Here is an 18921-nt window from a genome sequence, read left to right on the forward strand (position 1 = left end):
CAAATTGAGCATATTCATTCATAAAATATATTATTTGCAAAACCGCTTGGACCAGAGATTTTCACCTGTTACCATGGCTCTACCTGCCTCAACGTGTGTTAAAACTTGGTTTTCTAAAGTTCAAGATGAGTAGGATCACTGACTGTAGCTGTGACTTGAGGCCAGATGAACAATTGTAAATATTATAGCTCCTGACGGCCGCCTCTAATTGTAGTTAGAGGAAATGTTTTCATCCACAAAGGGGGGCCCCACAGAAAAAGTTTTGGAGCCACTGCTGTAAAACCACATGCATACATTTATAAATTTATTCATGTTATTTTCCCATATTATTTCCTGAAAATTTTCCCGGCCCTACAATGGGGTACTTGGCTGAAATTGTTTTGGAAAGGGGGTACACAAGCCAAAAAAAGTTTGAGAACGCCTGAGCTAGTGGACATATTCAGTAGGCTAACTTTGGGCAAAGTGGTAATCAACATCTTAAGGGTAGCATTATCAGCCACACCTCTACTGTTTGAAGTGTGTGTGTGTGTGTGTGTGTGTGTGTGTGTGTGTGTGTGTGTGTTTGCGTGTGGCCGGATGTTTTTATCAGAGTTATGGGTGTGTCAGTTTGCAAATCGACAGATTGGTGTTTTGGAGCGCGTGACCACCGACCACAAACTGAAAAAGCTCCCCCATGGTGTGATTTTGATCATCAACACAATCAAAGCTCTTGTATACGTGTTTGTGGGATTTTGGGTGTGGGAACAGAAAGGTTGACTTGCCAGTTTCAGTATAGAAATGACTGCTTCACTTCCAGGTCACTTATAGAGCACTCCTGTGGTATTCCTGCACCTGGTGCCCATGTGCTATAATAGAGATTGACATGCTGTTTTTTTAATGGTATGTTGCACACATCTGAACATGTAGGCTTTTTAGGAAGTGGATTTCTGTTCTGAGCTCATTTGTCTTTCTGTGTTATCATGTGTGTGTGTGTGCAGGCAAGGTTGCGGTGAAGAAAGAGGACCTGCAGAAATATCACGGCAAAGACACCTGGTTTCAGCTGCAACCTGTCAGCGCTGATTCAGAGGTGCAGGTCAGTACAGAGACACTACACAAACACACACGCAATGGTTGCAGTCTCACATTTAAACAAAGCCCTCTCTCTCCAATCGAAATCATCTTAAAAATAAAGACACATCATGCTTTCTCAGATTGGTAATACATGTAACTGTATTTCTATCTCTTTAAATCATTTTGTGAAGCTGCATGTGGGTTATAAAGAGATATTTAAGATCGCTGCCTTAAATAGATTCAGTAAATATAGTATCAAAAAGGTATTATAAAGGGATTGAAGCTCTTGTTTGTTCTCATCTCGAAAGCTTTCACTTCCGCCTATATTTGCATAGATGTGAGATAGTGTGTCTGCATTGATGTTTCCAGCAGGGCAGAACCCAAACAAACACTGCTCTGTGTGCACCTGAAACACCTGAGCTGCAGGGTCAAAGTCACCTGCAGGCTCAGTCTGTAGATCTCATTTAATATACACTACCAGTCAAAAGTTTGGACACACCTTTTCATTCAATGGTTTTTATATATTTTAATTATTTTCAACATTGTAGATTAATACGGAAGACATCAAAACTATGAAACAATCTGGTTTTGCCATAATATGGATTACAACAGTAGTCAAATAGGGCTATCCATTGTGTACTAATCGTACCTCTGAACAACACAACTGATGGTCTCAAACACATTAAGAAGGCAAGTCATTCTACAAATGAACTCATGACAAGGCTCATGTTAATTAGAAACCATTCCAGGAGACCACTTCATGAAGCAGACTGAGAGAATACCAAGAGTGTGCAAAGCTGTCATGAAGGACAAAGGGGGCTACTTTACAGAATCTAAAATATAAAACATATTCTGGTTTGTTTAACACTTTTTTGTTAATTAAATAATTCCATATATGTTCTTTCATAGTTTTGATGTCTTTGGTATTAATCTACAGTGTTTCAAATAATTAAATAAATACAAACCCTTGAATGAGAAGGTGTGAGAAGCGTAAAGTCGTAGCTGTGATCAAAATCCCTTTGTCCAGTGTAAGGCTTGCAGAGTGTTTTGGATTCACAAAAGTAACAGACACATGTTTATGGTTTTTGTTAAGTTGAGGAAAAAACAGATTAAAGAAAAACACTCGTACTGCTTGTAGAAAAATGAGACTATCCTGATTAAATGTGCGCTCTTACATGTCTGTTCCTCTTTTTGAAAGAAGCTTCTATTGAGGAAATTAAAAGTGTTTCCTCTGCTCCACATACTTGTGTTTTTTTGGTATGCATGAGGTCAAACTGAAATATGATAAAAAAGAATGTTTGTGCTATTTATGGCTGCATTTAAATTCAGATACTGTATTTTTTGTCAGATGTGGAGATAGCACCTCCCTCTGGGTATTCCCAGCTGTAGGAGCCATGAAGGATTTGAGTGTTTATAGTACCTTATTTTGATGTTTATGGTAGGTTATTGTTTGTATATTTTTTGTGGTGTTATTTTTGTTGTTTGATTACGATATGGTTTATTGTGGGATCAGTTAATTAGGTTATTTACGGGTAATGTGTTAGGGGCAGAACTACAGTATTCAGTTCCTTTAGGCCACCTGTTTTCTTTTGTTTGGAGGTAGAGAGAGGGGGTAAGCTGGGTCTCCGTACTTTTTGTTGACCGCTATTTTCTTTTGGTCACTTTAATCATCTTCTTGCCCACTTAATCATGAGTTGATTATCCTTTTTCGTTAATAAAAGGTTAAACTTACTTTTTTGTACATCAGTGATTTATGCTTTTAGCGCGTCAGACACTTTACTAGGCCCACCTCAGCCTCTCAGCAGCTTTTGGCTCTTTGTAGTCACTACAACAGCGTCTTAAAGAGAGGCTAAATGATGAAATGGTGCACACTAAGAATTGAAGAAAAAATCTGCAGGTAGAGAAAAAGAGAGCTTCATGTATTTTATTTTGTTGTTCTCTTCAATTCGCATGTATCATTCATAAAATTGTCAAGTAATCAGATTTGGAGCTGTGCATGTTTATTTAATACATGTGCTCATTTTCTGCTATTCAGTATTCAGCAGTCTCACTCACCCACACACACACACACACATATGCACGCAAAAGCAGGAACACACACATTTTATAGTGGCAAACAGACACACACACACACACACACACACACAGTGACAGACAGTCGGATCCACAGCGAACAGTAACATCTGCAGACAGATGGGTGTGTGTAGCCCTGGAGCAGGGATCTGAAACAGAGACACATTCATCCGAGGAGCCGGGGAGAGGAAGGATGTGTGAGAGAATGAGAGTAAAGAGAGAAGGCGAGGGAGATGGATCAAATGAAGTAGGAAGATAGAGTGTCTCTCTTCTCTTTTCAATAGAGGACGCATTGTTTGGCCTGTGTGCACATGTATAAGTGTGTGTGTGTTTGTTCCCTCTGCTTGAATCGGCCAGAAAGAGAAACGCCTGTGAGTTTGCATACTGATGCTGTTAATTAATGGAGCTTTTCTAGACAGCTGCAGTACCACACTGTCATTATGTCATTAATCCAATCACTTCCAGGGTAAATAACTTCAGCATGACTCTGGGCTCGCAGCGATGTGTCTGTTGTTGGGGGGAACGCCGCTTTTTTTTAATGCCGTGTGTTTTTGTTTTGTTCAGGAAATAAAAGTTGTTTATCTTTGTATTTGGGTTGTCATTACTACCTTTATTTTAATACAGTTTCCAGTTTTATTCAATTTAGGACCAAGCTTGAAAATTTAAGCAGACAAGGAAGTGCCAATAACTGCAGTTCTTTAAGTGGCCACTTGAGGCTGGACTCAAAAGTGACTCAATCCCTATAAAGCTCTATGTTAAAACGACCAAAAAGACGACATGTTTAGATCCTTGTACACATGCAGGGTTGTCTCAATGGCTTCATGAAGTGTGTACTGGTGATGGGTGCAGCTGTCTGGCTATAAGCTTTCCTGCAGCTGACCCTTCCATTGTGTATTTCTCTGTCTGTGTGGCGAACACCTGTGATATGCAGATTCTGAGGTGTGCATAAAAAGTGTCTATGTGTGTGTTTGCAGGGAAAGGTGCACCTGGAGCTGCGTCTGAGTGAAGTCATCACAGACAGCGGAGCAATCAACCATAAACTGGCCACACGGTGAGTCTGCAAACACACACACACACACACACACACACACACACACACACACCTGTACTTTACTTCCCCCTGCAGGAACAGACAATCCCGACAACCACAGCCACAACTTGGGATTGGTGTAAGCTAAGAAATTAGCATGCTAACCTGCTAATAAGATGGTCTCACAGATGTAAACCAACGTAGAGGTTAGCCTGATGCTACGAGTGGCTACTGGCTGTAATCATGCATGTGTTTTATGCAAGCGGCAACCTCTGGTCTAAAAATATGAGACCAATGCTGAAGTGCTAAAAACTGCAGTTCATGGAGGATCCGCTTAAGGCTGGCTCCGGATGAACCGGAAACCACATACACACCAATTCAAAAAAGACAATCTTTACAGCAGAAATAAACATGTTTACAGCCTGGACGACTGGCTTCAAAACAGTGCTTCAGAAACAGATGGGTGGCGTCACGGATCCGATGTCCATATTTTATACAGTCTATGGTTTTATGCTCTTCTTTCTCTGTTACATGTTGCTGCTGGTTTGTATAACGCTCAGGAGCAAACGTTGGCCTACATCTTGGAGTCACTTATCCTCCCTATTTCATAACTTTCCATGTAAAGACTCTCAGTAGAAAGATGCACAGAGGAAAACTGCACTTATTCTTGCATTGTCAGTGGAGCTGTTGGAGCTCCTGACTGGTACAGAGCTGGTTGAGGTTCGATCTTTTTTGACAACAATGAAACTGTTCCTGAACGCGTGAATCAATATGTTGTTGTGTGAGAGTCATGAACTCATAAATCTGCCCTACATCGTCTCTGCTTGTGATGCACTCTGTGCAAAATGCGGTAGTACGTGCATGCAGTGTGTTTGCAGGAGATCAATGATATGATTACGGCTGGATTATTCAGTGTGTACTTGTGTGAGTGCCTGTTTGCTCCCCATCTCTTCCTCTGTAACATGCAGCAGTAAAGTCCAATGATGAGCCAGCGTGGCTCTGTTCCCAGAGCACATTGTGGGTAAGGAGCTTAGAGCAAGAGGTCATGTAGTCAAATTTCTCTAGGAAGACACGTGGATGAGGAGACGGAGTAGCGTTCATTCAGCTCTTCAGATCAAATCAACCAGCCGAAAGAAAGAGCTGTCATTGCATTTCTTTGTACACACAGTGAAAGATAGCTGTGGCGTGTTTAATTTTAGACATTCTGCCACAATGTGAAGGAGCATCACTTTAAAAGAACAAAGAATCACACATCAGCTTCCTTTTGATGCTGCTTCATACTCACACACTGAGCGACATGTAAGAAGGAAAATTATACTGACTCTACTCTACATCCATCCAACAGATTGAAGCTCCTGTGAGGAGTTTTTAGTTGGGTGTGAAACAGACTCATATTTATGTTGATGCCTCTTTGTGACCTACAAAAGCAAACAAGACCATCAGTTTAAATATTTACGGTTGTTCTGTAAAGTTATTTTACTGTCTGAGAATGTTGCCGAAGGGGAAGGGAGAAAAATAATCTTTATTTACATTTTACACAACAGAGATCCTTAAAGTAAAACAGAGGGATATTTATTTTTGTTATGGAACACCCTGAAAAATGAAGAAAGAGACAACAATACTCTATGTTCTATTATTAACAAGAATAATAGAATAACATCCAGTCCCACATTACAGACCGGACTCAGTCTGATCTCATCTTAATCCACCATGAGCAGAGCACTTTGCAGCATTTAGCAAGTTACAGTGGCAAGAACAAACTTCCTTTAACAGGCAGAAACCTCCAGCAGGACCAGACTCATGTTAGACACACATCTGCTGAGGCCGAGTTGGAGAGAGGGATAGAGGGAGATGAAGAGAGAGATGATAGTGGTGAGATGGATAGTAGTAGTTGTAGCAGCTGGAGTCTGGCACGTCCACAGCAGCAGAGATCCAGACGAACCGACGAGACAAGGGAGCTCAGGGACTCCAGAAAGGTCTATGGTTAGTAACTTTAATGGGACAGGGAGAGTTAAAGTAAGAGACAGGCAGACAGAGGAGAGAGAGAGAGAGGGAAAGACAGGATCCCAGTGTGTCAGTCTAAGCCTATAGCAGCATAACTTAGAGCTGGTCCAAGCCTGATCCAGTTCTTACTTTAAGCTTTATCAAAAAGGAAAATTTGAAACCTACTCTCAAAAGTAGAGAGGGTGTCTGCTTACTTGCTTACTTGCTTATTTAACGATTAACTGATGGTGGTGGGCAGTTTAAAAGGACACAGTGTAACAAAGTGATTTAATGATGCCACACTTTCTTTGACTGTGTCACTATTTCTGTCCCACACTACCCACATTCACACTCAGTTAGATATTTGGTGTGATAAGCGAGTAGCAGCCAAGTGTTAACCACTGGTGTTGAAACATAAGGCTAACGTGGACGTGCAAAAAACTGAAGTTTCTTATGTGTCCACTTGAGGCTGACTCCTGAAGCCTAGGAATTTTCATTAAAGCTCATATGATGTCTCACTACTATCATCTCTCTCTCATCCCTCTATCCCTCTCTCCAACACGGTCTCAGCAGATGTGTGTCTAACATGAGTCTGGTCCTGCTGGAGGTTTCTGCCTGTTACAGGAAGTTTGTCCTTGCCACTGTAACTTGCTAAATGCTGCAAAGTGCTCTGCTCATGGTGGATTAAGATGAGATCAGACTGAGTCCTGTCTGTAAGATGGGACTGGATCTTATCCTGTCTTGATGTTGGGTCTTTGTTAATACTAGAACATAGAGTACGGTCTAGACCTGCTCTGTTTGGAAAGAGTCTGAGGATAACATTGTTGGGATTTGACGCTCTATTAAATAAGATTGATTGATTGACTCCACTCTTCTCCCACCGCTGTAAGGTATAGTCAGATAGAAACGTTTGAATTTCGTACGGAACATGTTACATTTTGAAAATATCAACGTCCCTGTTGTGATTTTATTCAGCATTTGGATTTACTGGTAGTTCTGCACTAGTTGGCGATCAATGACTCTGAATCTTGATCACGTCTGGTTTCTGTGTGTGATTTTGGCATTGTGATGTAATTCATTTCCCATCATATGAGAGAAATAGTTTTTGACAGGATACGTGGGCGCAGAAAACGGAACAACCCATTAACCTAATATGAGTAATGTGGACTAAAACAAATAAGTCTGCTTCACCACCGCTGTCTGGCATGTCAGCGCCTACAGCGGTGAGAAGCGAGAGAGAGAGACAGAGGGAGAGAAAGAGAGAGAGAGAGAGAGAGAGAGGGAGCGCTGAATAGTAGGCCAAGCAGGGGTTATATAAACAAGCTTATTGAACAGGAAGCGCTCTGGCATTAGCGATGCTTAACCCAGCCCACTCCTTATTCCTTATTAGGAACCTGTGTGTGTGTGTGTGTGTGTGTGTGTGTGTGTGTGTGTGTGTGTGTGTGTGTGTGTGTGTGTTATGTGTGTGTGTGTGTGTGTGTGTGTGTGTGAACATGTGTGAACATGTGTGTGTGTGAACGTGTGTGTGTGTGTGTGTGTGTGTGTGTGTGTGTGTGTGTGTGTGTGTGTGTGTGTGTGTGTGTGTGTGTGTGTGTGTGAGTGAGTGTGTGTGTGTGTGTGTCAGTACAGTTGCGGGCAGGGTGGTGATTTGCTGTGTAATTCACCATGCGCTGTGAGTAGTGGTGCATCACCATGACACACAGGAAGTGATTCGTCCCGCTGGGTGTCCTGTCCTGTTTGGGTGCTAATCCCCTTACAGCATGATGTCATCGCACGGCCCTGACACACAGGAAGAGACACAGATAGACAGATAGACAGACAGACAGACAGATAGATAGATAGATAGATAGATAGATAGATAGATAGATAGATAGATAGATAGATAGATAGATAGATAGATAGATAGATAGATAGATAGATAGATAGATAGATAGATAACTTTTTGATTTGTTGCTGCATGTCTACTGTATTCTACATACATGGTTCGAATAATTATGTTACATTAAATGCAATTTAGCATAAAGTTAAAATATATATATAAAACAATTTATTTACAAAGTGCTAAATCTGTGTTTAAGTTGTTTTTCAGACAGTTAGAAAGTACGCTTTTGCACCTAAAAATTCTCAAAAATCTTATTATTATTCCCTTTTTTCAAATATTTGAGCAGTTTGCATTATTCTAATTATTTTAATAAGATAAGTTGCATTGGATGCAAAGTGATGATTCGTGTCTGGTGATCAGAGATGCGAGAGTCTTTCTTTCACACACACCTCTCCTGCTCTCTGATCTTCACCTTTTCTCTAACAGAGTCTGGATTCAGTGCGATTCATGCCCTCCTCTGCCTCCTCAGTTTATTTAGTCTCCACAGTGCTCTTTGTTCGATGTTTGTAGTTGCTGGATCACACAGGATTTAAAATTGGCACAGCTCTCCGCCAACAGCTCAACTGGAATTACTTCCCTCCATCTCTTTTGATCTCTCCCGCTCTTCATTTCTGCGCTTCTTACATACAGACACACCTATCATCCACACAAGGGGCCATTTTCACACTGTGGAAAAATATCATAGAGCTCACTTGGCCCGTAATTTACAAGCAAGGACTCCCGGCGTAGGAGTGAGCTGCAGCATGAATGGACCAGATGTTTTATGTCTGTGAGAAGGAGGCGTCCGCTGCTTTATGTGACACTCTCTTTAGATGTGGTCACACGCCTTTTAGTGCACTTTTATTAAAGGTTTATATTCATGTTTCATTTATCCAAAAAACAAAACTAGTTTAGGAAATATTTTCATAAAGTGAAACCATTAAAAACAGCTCTTTAAAAAAGTGTTTAATTAATGAGAAATATTAATTTAAGCAAACTGTAATAATAGTTGAACTGAAATGTATGGCTCCATGTGAGCTTAAAGTCAATGAAATAATAACAACAATAATAATAATAATAATAACTTTTATTTATATAGCACCTTTAAAAACACATGTTTACAAAGTGCTTTGACAAAAAGCTTCCAGAATTCAGGAGGATGACAAAATAAACCTGTGTAGAATTTCTAACAATGCAAAAAAAAAACACACAAAAAGTTAAGTATAAATGCAGATTAACCAGAATAAAGGGATGAAAGAGTAGAGCAATAAATCATTGTTATAGAGTTGTTGTTTTTTTAAAGCATTAAAAGGAGATAAAAAGGTCTGAAGAAGAAGACGACATCACATCAGAGACAATATAAAAAGATAGATTAAGAAACAAATAAATAATAAATTAAAATAAAACTATAAATATTCCAAATAATAAAATGAATTAGTTACATTAAATAAAAATAATAATAAAAATGAAAAGCTATTTAATGTGAAGTCATATTTGAGCCTCAACTTTAGAACGACCCTAAGTGCCCCATCTGATGATAGGAGGGAGATGTGTCACGGTTGAGGAGAAATGAGGAGGACCCAAGATGCAGAGAAACAGAGGAACTAAATACACAGAGTGATTAACACAGGTGTGGAGCACAGGACACAGGTGGAACTAATGAGGGAAATCAAAAAGGAGGGAAACACAAGGACAGAAGGTAACTAAACTGGAAACAGAGAACACAAGATAAGACTAGGAAACACAAGAAAGTACAAAAAGGATAACTAATACAGAATAAACAGGAAAAACCAAGGCATGAACACAACCAACATCAACTCATGACAGTACCCCCCTCCTTCAAGGGGCAGATCCCAGATGCCCCCAAAAGTCATCAAAGCCAAGGCACGAGTAAGGCAGTTCAGGGGGACGTCCCGGTACTGTCATGAGTCCATGTTTAGTTTAGTTTTTTGCTTGTGTTCATGCCTTGGTTTTTCCTGTTTATTCTGTATTAGTTATCCTTTATGATTCATGTCTCTTTTTGTACTTTCTTGTGTTTCTCAGTCTTGTCTTGTGTTCTCTGTTTTGTGGTTCTGATCCCTGTTTCCAGTATAGTTACTTTCTGTCTTTGTGTGTTCCCCTCCTTTTCGATTCCCCTCATTAGTTTCACCTGTGTCCTGTAGTCCACACTTGTGTTAATTACTCTGTGTATTAGTTCCTCTGTTTCCCCTGTCTCTTGTCAGATCATTGTCCTCGTGTTTCAGTGCTCCAGTAATTCTTGTTCAGAGTAAGTTCTGTTTATTAAACCAGTTTTATTTGGTATCTGCATCTTGGGCCCTCCTCGTGACAGAGATGGCTCATATGGTGTTAGCATTTCCACAATGCAGCTTGGGGAGAGACCTAGACTATTCAAAAGTGGTCAGTTAAATCTTAAAATCAGCTCTAAAACACTGGGGAAGACAGGGGAGAGGAGCTAGGACAGCCAGTTTCTTATGGCTGTTTCATGATGGGCAGGTGTATGGCCCTAGTTTTCTGGTCTTGCAGCCTCCTCATATTTAATCCTGTGAGTACTGATGAGCAGTGGGACTTATGCTGTCTTGCTGGAAGGATTGGGTGTCCATTTACCCTTAGACATTTTCATTATTGTTCTTTTTGGAATTGTTGCTTCAGCTGTAGTAAAGGAACATCAGCAGTCTTTGAACGCACCTTGTGGAAAGCTGATCTTTATTGGTCTTATTATAATCGTTTATACCTCCAGCTTTTAGCACCATGGGTTCTGACTTTAGTGTGCTGAGGTAAGGCCGTCAGAGCAGAGCACCGGGTGAGATCTGACTGTGCTAATGGTGCATTAAAATTAGCATCCCGTTAATGTGTTACAGGTGTGTGAGTCCACGTCCGTGCAGTGTGCTTATTCATTAATGGTTTGTGTTTCAGAGTGTTGGAGTGCCAAGGCCTTCCAATCGTCAACGGCCAATGTGATCCCTACGCTGCTGTGTCCTTACTCGGACCTTCCAGGTGAGATCTCGCACACAATTCGACCTGATTTTACCCGTCACCTCACAGTTACCTGGTTGTTCAACTTAAGATAAACATGGATATACCTCTGTGTGTTTCTGCCTCTCTCAGGTCAGAGGCAAAGAAGACCAAAGTGAAGAGGAAAACCAACAATCCACAGTTTGATGAGGTTTTCTATTTTGAGGTGAATATGATCACATGTTCAGCTTGATCTCTGACAGATATCAAATGGCTTTGTCTTTATAAACAGCCCCAACCACCTGTAATTTAATTAAAACCATTAGTTTAACAGCTCTCAATTATTTAGCAAACCAGAGCTTACCCAAGAAAACTGAATACACATCATTCTCCCAGAAGCTATCAGTTTTTATTTTCACTATTCAAGTGTTCACAGCAACTTCAAATTGCTTGACATAAAATCAGTTCTTGCTAAAAATCAAAAGTTAGCATGTGGTACAAATAAAACAAATAAAAAATTAAATAAAGAAATAATTTTAAAAATAGATATATAAATTAAACAAATAAAACAAATAAAATAAAGAGAGAAATAATTTAAGAAATAGATACATAAATAAAAAAATAAAAAAATAAAAAAATAAATAATTAAAAATAAATAGATACATAAATAGAACAAAAAAATACATTAATTAATATAAAATAACAAATAAATAAATACAAAATGAGAAACTTTTTTTTAATGAATACATGAAAAGGAAACAGATAAATACATAAATAAGAATAGATGAAATTAAATCTTTAAACTCAACACAACTTGCTGTCCTTTTGCACCTTGTTAGCCAGGCGCCTTATACTGCTGAGGTGGAAGGACCCTCTTATTATGCAACATATCAAGCTGGAAGAGATAAGATACTCTCTTCAAGGGTCTACTCTAAGATTTTATAGAACCACTCATATCTTCTTTCCCTCTGTGTGACGACTGACATTAGCTTCATGTGGTGTGTGTTGTAGGAGGGTTTAAGGTTTTTTGTTCTACTCTGCCTTGATGCCATAGAATACTATATTTTCTATATTTTTGTACATTGTAAAAGTCTTCAATAAGAGATCTTGTTTGAAATATGCCTTTTTTAAAATATGCTACATTTTATATATTTATTCCTTAATCGAGTATATACATTTCTACATAAACACACGTAAATAAAAATGAACATCCTCGCAAACCATTTCTACTGCAGCATTTGTGATCCCAGTGTCTGCATGATTTTTATTCTTTGAAAATCTCTTTAAGAATCTCCACACTTTACATAAGTTTGTCTGCATGAGTTTATATTTAGAGCTATTTTTCACACACGCACGCACACACACTCCCTTTCACACTGCCCCCGTTAACCCTCGCTCTGCAGCAGCTCTGACATTTTTGTGTCGCCCCTCCCTCCGGCAGCAGCGCTACGAGACAGCAGGACAAGAGTATGATTGATTCGGACAAACCACCAAACAATCTGGCCCATTGATTTCTATCTGACAAGAGCGTCTCATTTATTCCCCACCGCCACATGAGCAGGCCCGAAGCCCCTCTCTGATTCACACACAGAGGTCCACATCCACACGCAGACACAGCCGTCCATCATGTCCGCCTGTCATGTGATTGTTCCTTTTTATTCTTCAGAGTGTAATTCTTCATTCAGACCCTGTGACATCCTGATCATACGTCCAGTGGAGGCTCAAGCCCCTTGATATAGGAAATTCTGTCATGATATTAGGCCATGCCAATTAGGACATCAATAAATGAGTAAGACAACTGTCTGGATCAGTTCCAGCTTTTTAAAATAAAGGATTTGCTCTTGTTGCGACAGAAAGTATCCTTTTTGAAGACGTCATTTTGAACTCTGGTGACCTGTAGTAACCTTTTATGTCCCAATTCGTAGGTAACACGTCCGTTAAGCTACACAAAGCGTCAGTTTGATGTCGAAGAAGAGGACGTTGACAAAATGGCACTGAGGTGAGACAGTAGATCCCTACATGCTGTTTCTTAGTGTCATTTAAAGCCTTACACATTATTTAATCTGTACTTTGTGCTCTTTGTTCATCAGGGTGGATCTGTGGAACGCCAGCAACCTCAAGTTTGGGGATGAGTTTCTTGGAGGTGTGCGTGTTCCTCTACGGGTCCTGGGTCAGGCAGGGGTCCACGATGCATGGTGAGACACACACCACACTGTCTCTGTCCCCTTTCTCCTCTCTTGGTCTGTCAGTCTTTTTTTAAAATTTCATGTGTTTTATGGTTTTTCCGACTGAATAAGAACGGCTCTGTCCTCCTGCTGTGGCTGGATGGATTCATCAGAGTCGACTTCTCTGAGAATAAACGGTCCAAACGCCTCCTTTAGTGATGAGCTCTGCTTTGGTAATAAAGTAAGGGTTAAAAAAAGTGCATCAACTGCATTTAGCATTTATTTGAAGCCATGTATTGGGATTTTTAGTCTAGTATTCAATTTTTTTTCTTAAGTTATTTTCGGGCATGTTTGCCTTTTATTTCATTTTTCTTTTCCCTTTTTTTTTTCTTTATCCTTTTCAATTATTTTCTTGTCTTTTCTTTACTTTGGTTTTTGAACTTTCCTTTTTTTATTTTTTTCTATTCTAATGCATGTATTTTCTTCTCTTTAATTTTCTTTTCTTTGTATTTTCTTTTCATTATTTTTTAATGTTTTTTTATTTTAATTTATTTTCTCTCCACTAACTGCTGTCTGAAATGACTGAATTCAAGATGTTTAAGACCCTACTATGTTCCCAAACTAGTCCTGTAACTGTGTCCTGTTGCTGTTGGGAGGTGGTGCTCAGTGTTTTTTAAGAGCAGCAGCTCTAAAAGATATTGGTGAGTGTGAGAATGAACCAAATACAGATGCTGAAAGCTCTTTAAAACTGAGGTAAATGTGTTACTCCTCTGTAAGGTTGTCTGAGAACACGTCTTATAACATGGTCATTTTTATTATCAGTGAAATAAAAACCGACTCCTCCTGAATTTGTGAATGAAAAGACAGTTATGTATCAGTCCTTGCAGGTTTCCTCTCATCAGTGAGAGTATCCATCAGTCTGATCACAGTGCTCTTATCTGTTCACCTCTTCAGGTACTTTCTCCAGCCAAGGGAGAACGGAGGGAAGTCAGTGAAGGTAGAAGAGCTCGGCTCTCTGCGTCTGAACATCGTTTACACCGAGGACCACGTCTTCCCCTCCGAACACTACACCCCCCTCAGAGATCTACTGCTGCACTCTGCTAATGTCGGGGTACGTGTACACGAATGCTTCCTGCAGCGCCTCGTACTGTTGTTGAGTGTTCTACACTTCAGTGTCTGAACACTTCACTGTCTGAACACTGTTTGTCCTCTCTGCTCAGCCTGTCTCAGCGTCCACGGCTCATATCCTGGGGGAGGTGTGTCGAGAGAAACAAGAAGCCGCCATTCCCCTCGTGCGGCTGTTTCTTCACTACGGCAAGATTGTGCCTTTTATCAGCGCCATAGCTCACGCTGAAGTCAACCGCACACAGTGAGTGTCTCATCGCATCGTTTACATCTGTATCAAAGGTGGAACCACTGCACAAGAATTAATGCTTGTCCGAAAGTCAGTTATAGAAATACAGACGCCAACTATTGCTTTGTGAACATCTCCCGAAGTGAAGGAGTTTTATTACAGCAGGAGACAGAGTATATACTTGAGACTTTCCACATTTAAAAGATGTATAAATAAAAAGATTAAGCTTTTCTTTTCTATTTTTATTTACTTTCTTTTCTTCTTTTTTTTCGTTTTTTTTTTTTCGTTTCCTTGTATAAATTTTTTTTTTTTTCAATTTAATTTAATTTTTCGTTTTTGGTTTTATTTATTTTCTTTGTATTCCTTTCTTTTCTTTTATTCTCATTTTCTTTTTATTTTCTTTTTCTTTTTTTTTTCCTTTTTTTTCTTTTTCTATTTATTCCTTTCTTTCTTTGCTTTTCATTTTTCTTCTCTTTTTTTCATCTTTTTGTTTTACTTCTATTATTTATAATTTCATTACACACCTAACAATGACAAATAAGGCTATTCTATTATTTCTTTTTATTCTTGTCTTGTGATGAATTTAACCACTTTATTTATTTGTGATCAGTTAGCTTTTCATTTAGATTTTTTGTCAATTTAGGCAGCCACAGTAACATAATATATTCATAAATTACTCATAAAAAATGTTGGTATTTATTGAGCTGCTTTTTTAATAGTACTCCAGAATGAACAGCCTTTTGCGTCTCTTCCTGTAGGGATCCAAACACCATTTTCAGGGGAAACTCGCTGACTTCTAAGTGCATTGATGAGACCATGAAGCTGGCAGGAATGCACTATCTGCAGGTCACACTCAAACCCATCATAGATGAGGTACACTCATCTCCTTCTGTCTTCACATGTCAGACTCTCTCTGTCTCTTAATTTAATCCACATCACATGTCTGAAAATATCTCATTAATTTATGAGAGGAGATTTCAATACTTCTTCTAAATGATCACAGATTTGCACGGAACACAAACCCTGTGAAATCGACCCGGTGAAGCTCAAAGAGTCGGAGAACCTGGACACGAACAGGGTGAGAGAATCAGTTTGTCTGTTTGTGTATTTGTTTGTGTGTGTCCATGCATTATCTGACCTCTCCGCCCCTCACCCTCCTCTCCTTCAGGAAAACCTTCGTCAGTATGTGGACCGGATCTTCAACGTCATCACCACCTCTGGCGTTCGCTGCCCGACCGTCATGTGCGATATCTTCTTCTCATTGAGAGAATCCGCAGCCACACGTTTCCAAGGTAACTCGCCTCCTGAGTGACTGAAAGAGAGGAAAGAGAGGAAAGAGAGGAAGGAGAGAGCCTTGCTGCTAATAAGAAGCAGGAAATAGATAATAAAGAACAGGATGTTCAAGATGTCCAAGGACACTTTCTTCTTTTTGTGCTCTATTTATGTCAAGCCTGAGAACAATTAAGACTCCCACTCACTTATTATGAATACTGTGGACCATCAGTGTCATATACTGTGCTGCCCCCTGTTGGCTGACAGAGGACATAGTTACAGCAATCACAGGAGGAGCAGCTATTTCACATGATCAATTATATATCGTTGAATAGTGTCTGTGTCATAACAGACATCTGACAGGCAGCATCTATGTTAATAATCTATAGCAAATCAGTTATATCATAATAGATACGACATATGGCTTTTAATAAACATATTTAAAAGTAAAACAAACGTGTGCACTTAAAACACAGCTACAATACATTTTAATATTAAAAAAATACTAATTATGCAAAAAAAAACACAATTACAGTGATACTTTTATTTATTAAAATTTTCTTTATTATGTACTTAACATTTTTTACTTAATACAATATTTTATTTTTTATCATATTTATTATAATTTATAATTTTTTGTATTTTTATTGTGTATTAATGTAATTTATATTTATTTATTTTATTATACTTTATTTACTTTTGTTTTTTAACCCAAAAATATAGATAAAATAGTATTACAATAATTTTTTAGATCTCTATTTACTCATTAAAATATACATCTTTTAAGACTAATGCAAGATTTTTTTATACAAAATTGTCAAGCTACCAGTTTATAGAAAACATTTTCTGTATCAGAAACTCCATAGTGTATTTAACTGAGTAGTCTCTTTTCTTCCAGACTAGCAGTATAACCTTTTAAGATTTTATTTATTGTGTCTGTATAAATCTTGTTGTTTTCTTTTCTTTCTATTTTCCCTCTCTCCAGTTGATCAGGATGTGCGGTACACAGCAGTGAGCAGTTTCATATTCCTGCGTTTCTTCGCTCCAGCCATCCTCTCCCCCAACTTGTTCCACCTCAGGCCGCACCATCCAGTGAGTCACAAACAACAAACATGTTAACATGCCAACGAAGAGTGAAGAAACTCAGCCTGTTGTGAGGAAGAGGGTGTAGCAGAGTTTGCAAAGTGCAGTTTCTCTAGTCTCTAGAATAGTCATCATCCGATTTCCTGCGTTTATCATTGCCAGGAAATAAAGGGAAGAGGAATATGATGAAAACGTGAAATTTAGGAATCACGAAACAGATCAAGCTTCATCTGAAAGAAAAAATGTCTCTCTATCATGACGTGTATCTCGTTAAATTACAACTCTTCTGATAGAACATTTAGCTAAAATTCAGAGACGGGTTCAAAGGTCATCGTAAACTTTGGAAACAGTCGCTGTTTGGTGCGTCATGTTCAGAGGAAAGTTTCTACTTCACTTCACATGAAGTATTTCTGATGCCTGTGTGTAAAAGTTCACACTGGATGTTTCTGTTTTCACAGGCCGTGGTTATTGATGCAGTTCTTTATAAACTCTGATTGATTTTTATCTCGTTAGGATCCCGCAACCTCCCGAACCCTCACCCTCATCTCCAAGACGATCCAGACCCTGGGAAGTCTTGCCAAGTCTAAATCTGTGAGTATTCAATGAAAGTGCATCGCTCTTTTTTTTATCCCTTTCTCTCAACTTCAGTTTTTCAGTGTTGAGTTATTTTCGGTGCATCTTGCTGATCTTTCTCTCTCTCTTTCTCACACTGCTTTTATTTCTTCCCAGGCCAATTTCAAAGAGTCTTACATGGCTGCATTTTACGACTACTTCAACGAGCAGAAATATGCGGACGCTGTGAAGAATGTGAGTGTTCAGTTTCTTTCCTCATTGCGCTCAAAAGCTCCTCTGTTAGTGTTCAGACATCAGATCTTCTTTCCGTTTGGTGCGTGAGATAAATATAACCTGAGACGTACGAGATGAGAAATGTTTTTCTGCTCGAGTTTCAGAAACGGAGAAAGTGGAGCAAATAAAGTCACATGAGTGTGTTTTGAGTTGAAAAAATGCACCGCCGTGATCAAAATGCTGATCATCCTCTGATTCCCTCCACAGTTCTTGGACCTGATCTCGACCTCGGGGAAGTGGGATCAGAAGAGCATCGAAACACCGATCATGCTCAAAGAGGGGTAAGGAGATTATTTAACTAACATTCATGGGAAGCAAAGATGCAATAAGAGTGTTTCTTTTCAGGCTGTAATCCTCCTTACTCTTATCAAGCAGCTTCTATAATTCTTATATATATATAATAACTTCTCTTTGAGTTACTTAAAAATATGGGTGAAGAGAAAAGCTTCACTGTCTAGACTAAGACTTTGTGGACCCACAGTGGCAAAGTGTTCCTTTGTGAAAAGAGCTCAACATGCTGTTTATGCCAAGCTAACCAGCTGTGAGGTCTAGCTTCTCATTTATCTTAAAGACAGGAGAAGTAATCATCTTATCCAACTCCCCACCAGAAAATGAATAACCGTATTTATCAAGCTGTCCAAGTGGAGCTAGTTTTAACTCATGTTCCTCTTGTAGTTAAAAAATGTCCTGAGGTGAAGTTAAAGATAAAGCTGAGGCTATAAAATTAGTAAAACACAGCGGCTGATGTTTTATTATTTCTGATGAAACTATAAAGACCGGGAGACTTTCCACATTTAAAAATGTCCTTTTATAAAAGGTTCAGATTTGATTTTTATTCTTTACTTTTAATTATTTTCTTATTGTTTTATTCTTTTCTTTCTTTTTGTTTGATTCTTTTTGATTTCTTTTTTCATTTTATTATCTTTTCCTCTTTCTGCTTTCTTTTCTTTTAATGTCTTTTCTCATTATTCTATTTTCTTTCAATTATTTTATTTGGATTTTATTATCTGGTTTCTTGTTCTTTCCTTTCTTTTCTTTATATTCTTTGTTTATTCCATTTCATTTATTTTCCTCCTTTCATTTGATTTATTTTTCTTTTCATTCTTTCTTTTTCTTTATTTCTTTTATTTCCTCTAATTCTATTTTATGCAAGAAGCTGTGTTCATGTATTTAATATAAGCCAGCTAAAATTAGATTTTTTTGTGAATTGTGATGAATTTCCTCATTTTATTTATCTGTGATCAGTTAGCTT

The 18921-nt window shown here is 38.7% G+C and overlaps 1 protein-coding gene across 6 annotated transcripts in view; it reads left to right on the plus strand.

Moving 5' to 3' along the window:
* Positions 1 to 18921, plus strand: part of rasa3 (RAS p21 protein activator 3) — a 54992-nt gene that overhangs the window by 28830 nt on the left and 7241 nt on the right. For 2 of the 6 annotated variants that reach the window (XM_034679810.1, XM_034679809.1), the window contains exons 4-18: positions 978 to 1072; positions 4098 to 4174; positions 10911 to 10991; positions 11103 to 11175; positions 12875 to 12948; positions 13040 to 13144; positions 14069 to 14225; positions 14335 to 14483; positions 15227 to 15341; positions 15472 to 15546; positions 15637 to 15760; positions 16726 to 16832; positions 17337 to 17414; positions 17553 to 17630; positions 17877 to 17950. In XM_034679810.1, coding sequence (XP_034535701.1) covers positions 978 to 1072; positions 4098 to 4174; positions 10911 to 10991; positions 11103 to 11175; positions 12875 to 12948; positions 13040 to 13144; positions 14069 to 14225; positions 14335 to 14483; positions 15227 to 15341; positions 15472 to 15546; positions 15637 to 15760; positions 16726 to 16832; positions 17337 to 17414; positions 17553 to 17630; positions 17877 to 17950 — 1462 coding nt within the window. Of the gene's footprint in view, positions 1 to 977; positions 1073 to 4097; positions 4175 to 9839; positions 9914 to 10213; positions 10264 to 10467; positions 10491 to 10577; positions 10772 to 10910; positions 10992 to 11102; positions 11176 to 12874; positions 12949 to 13039; positions 13145 to 14068; positions 14226 to 14334; positions 14484 to 15226; positions 15342 to 15471; positions 15547 to 15636; positions 15761 to 16725; positions 16833 to 17336; positions 17415 to 17552; positions 17631 to 17876; positions 17951 to 18921 lie in introns of those variants that run through there. The other 4 variants (XM_034679811.1, XM_034679814.1, XM_034679813.1 and 1 more) reach the window with 4 other exon arrangements.

This window comes from Notolabrus celidotus, chromosome 3 (genome assembly GCF_009762535.1).
Source record: "Notolabrus celidotus isolate fNotCel1 chromosome 3, fNotCel1.pri, whole genome shotgun sequence".
NCBI classification, from domain to species: domain Eukaryota; kingdom Metazoa; phylum Chordata; class Actinopteri; order Labriformes; family Labridae; genus Notolabrus; species Notolabrus celidotus.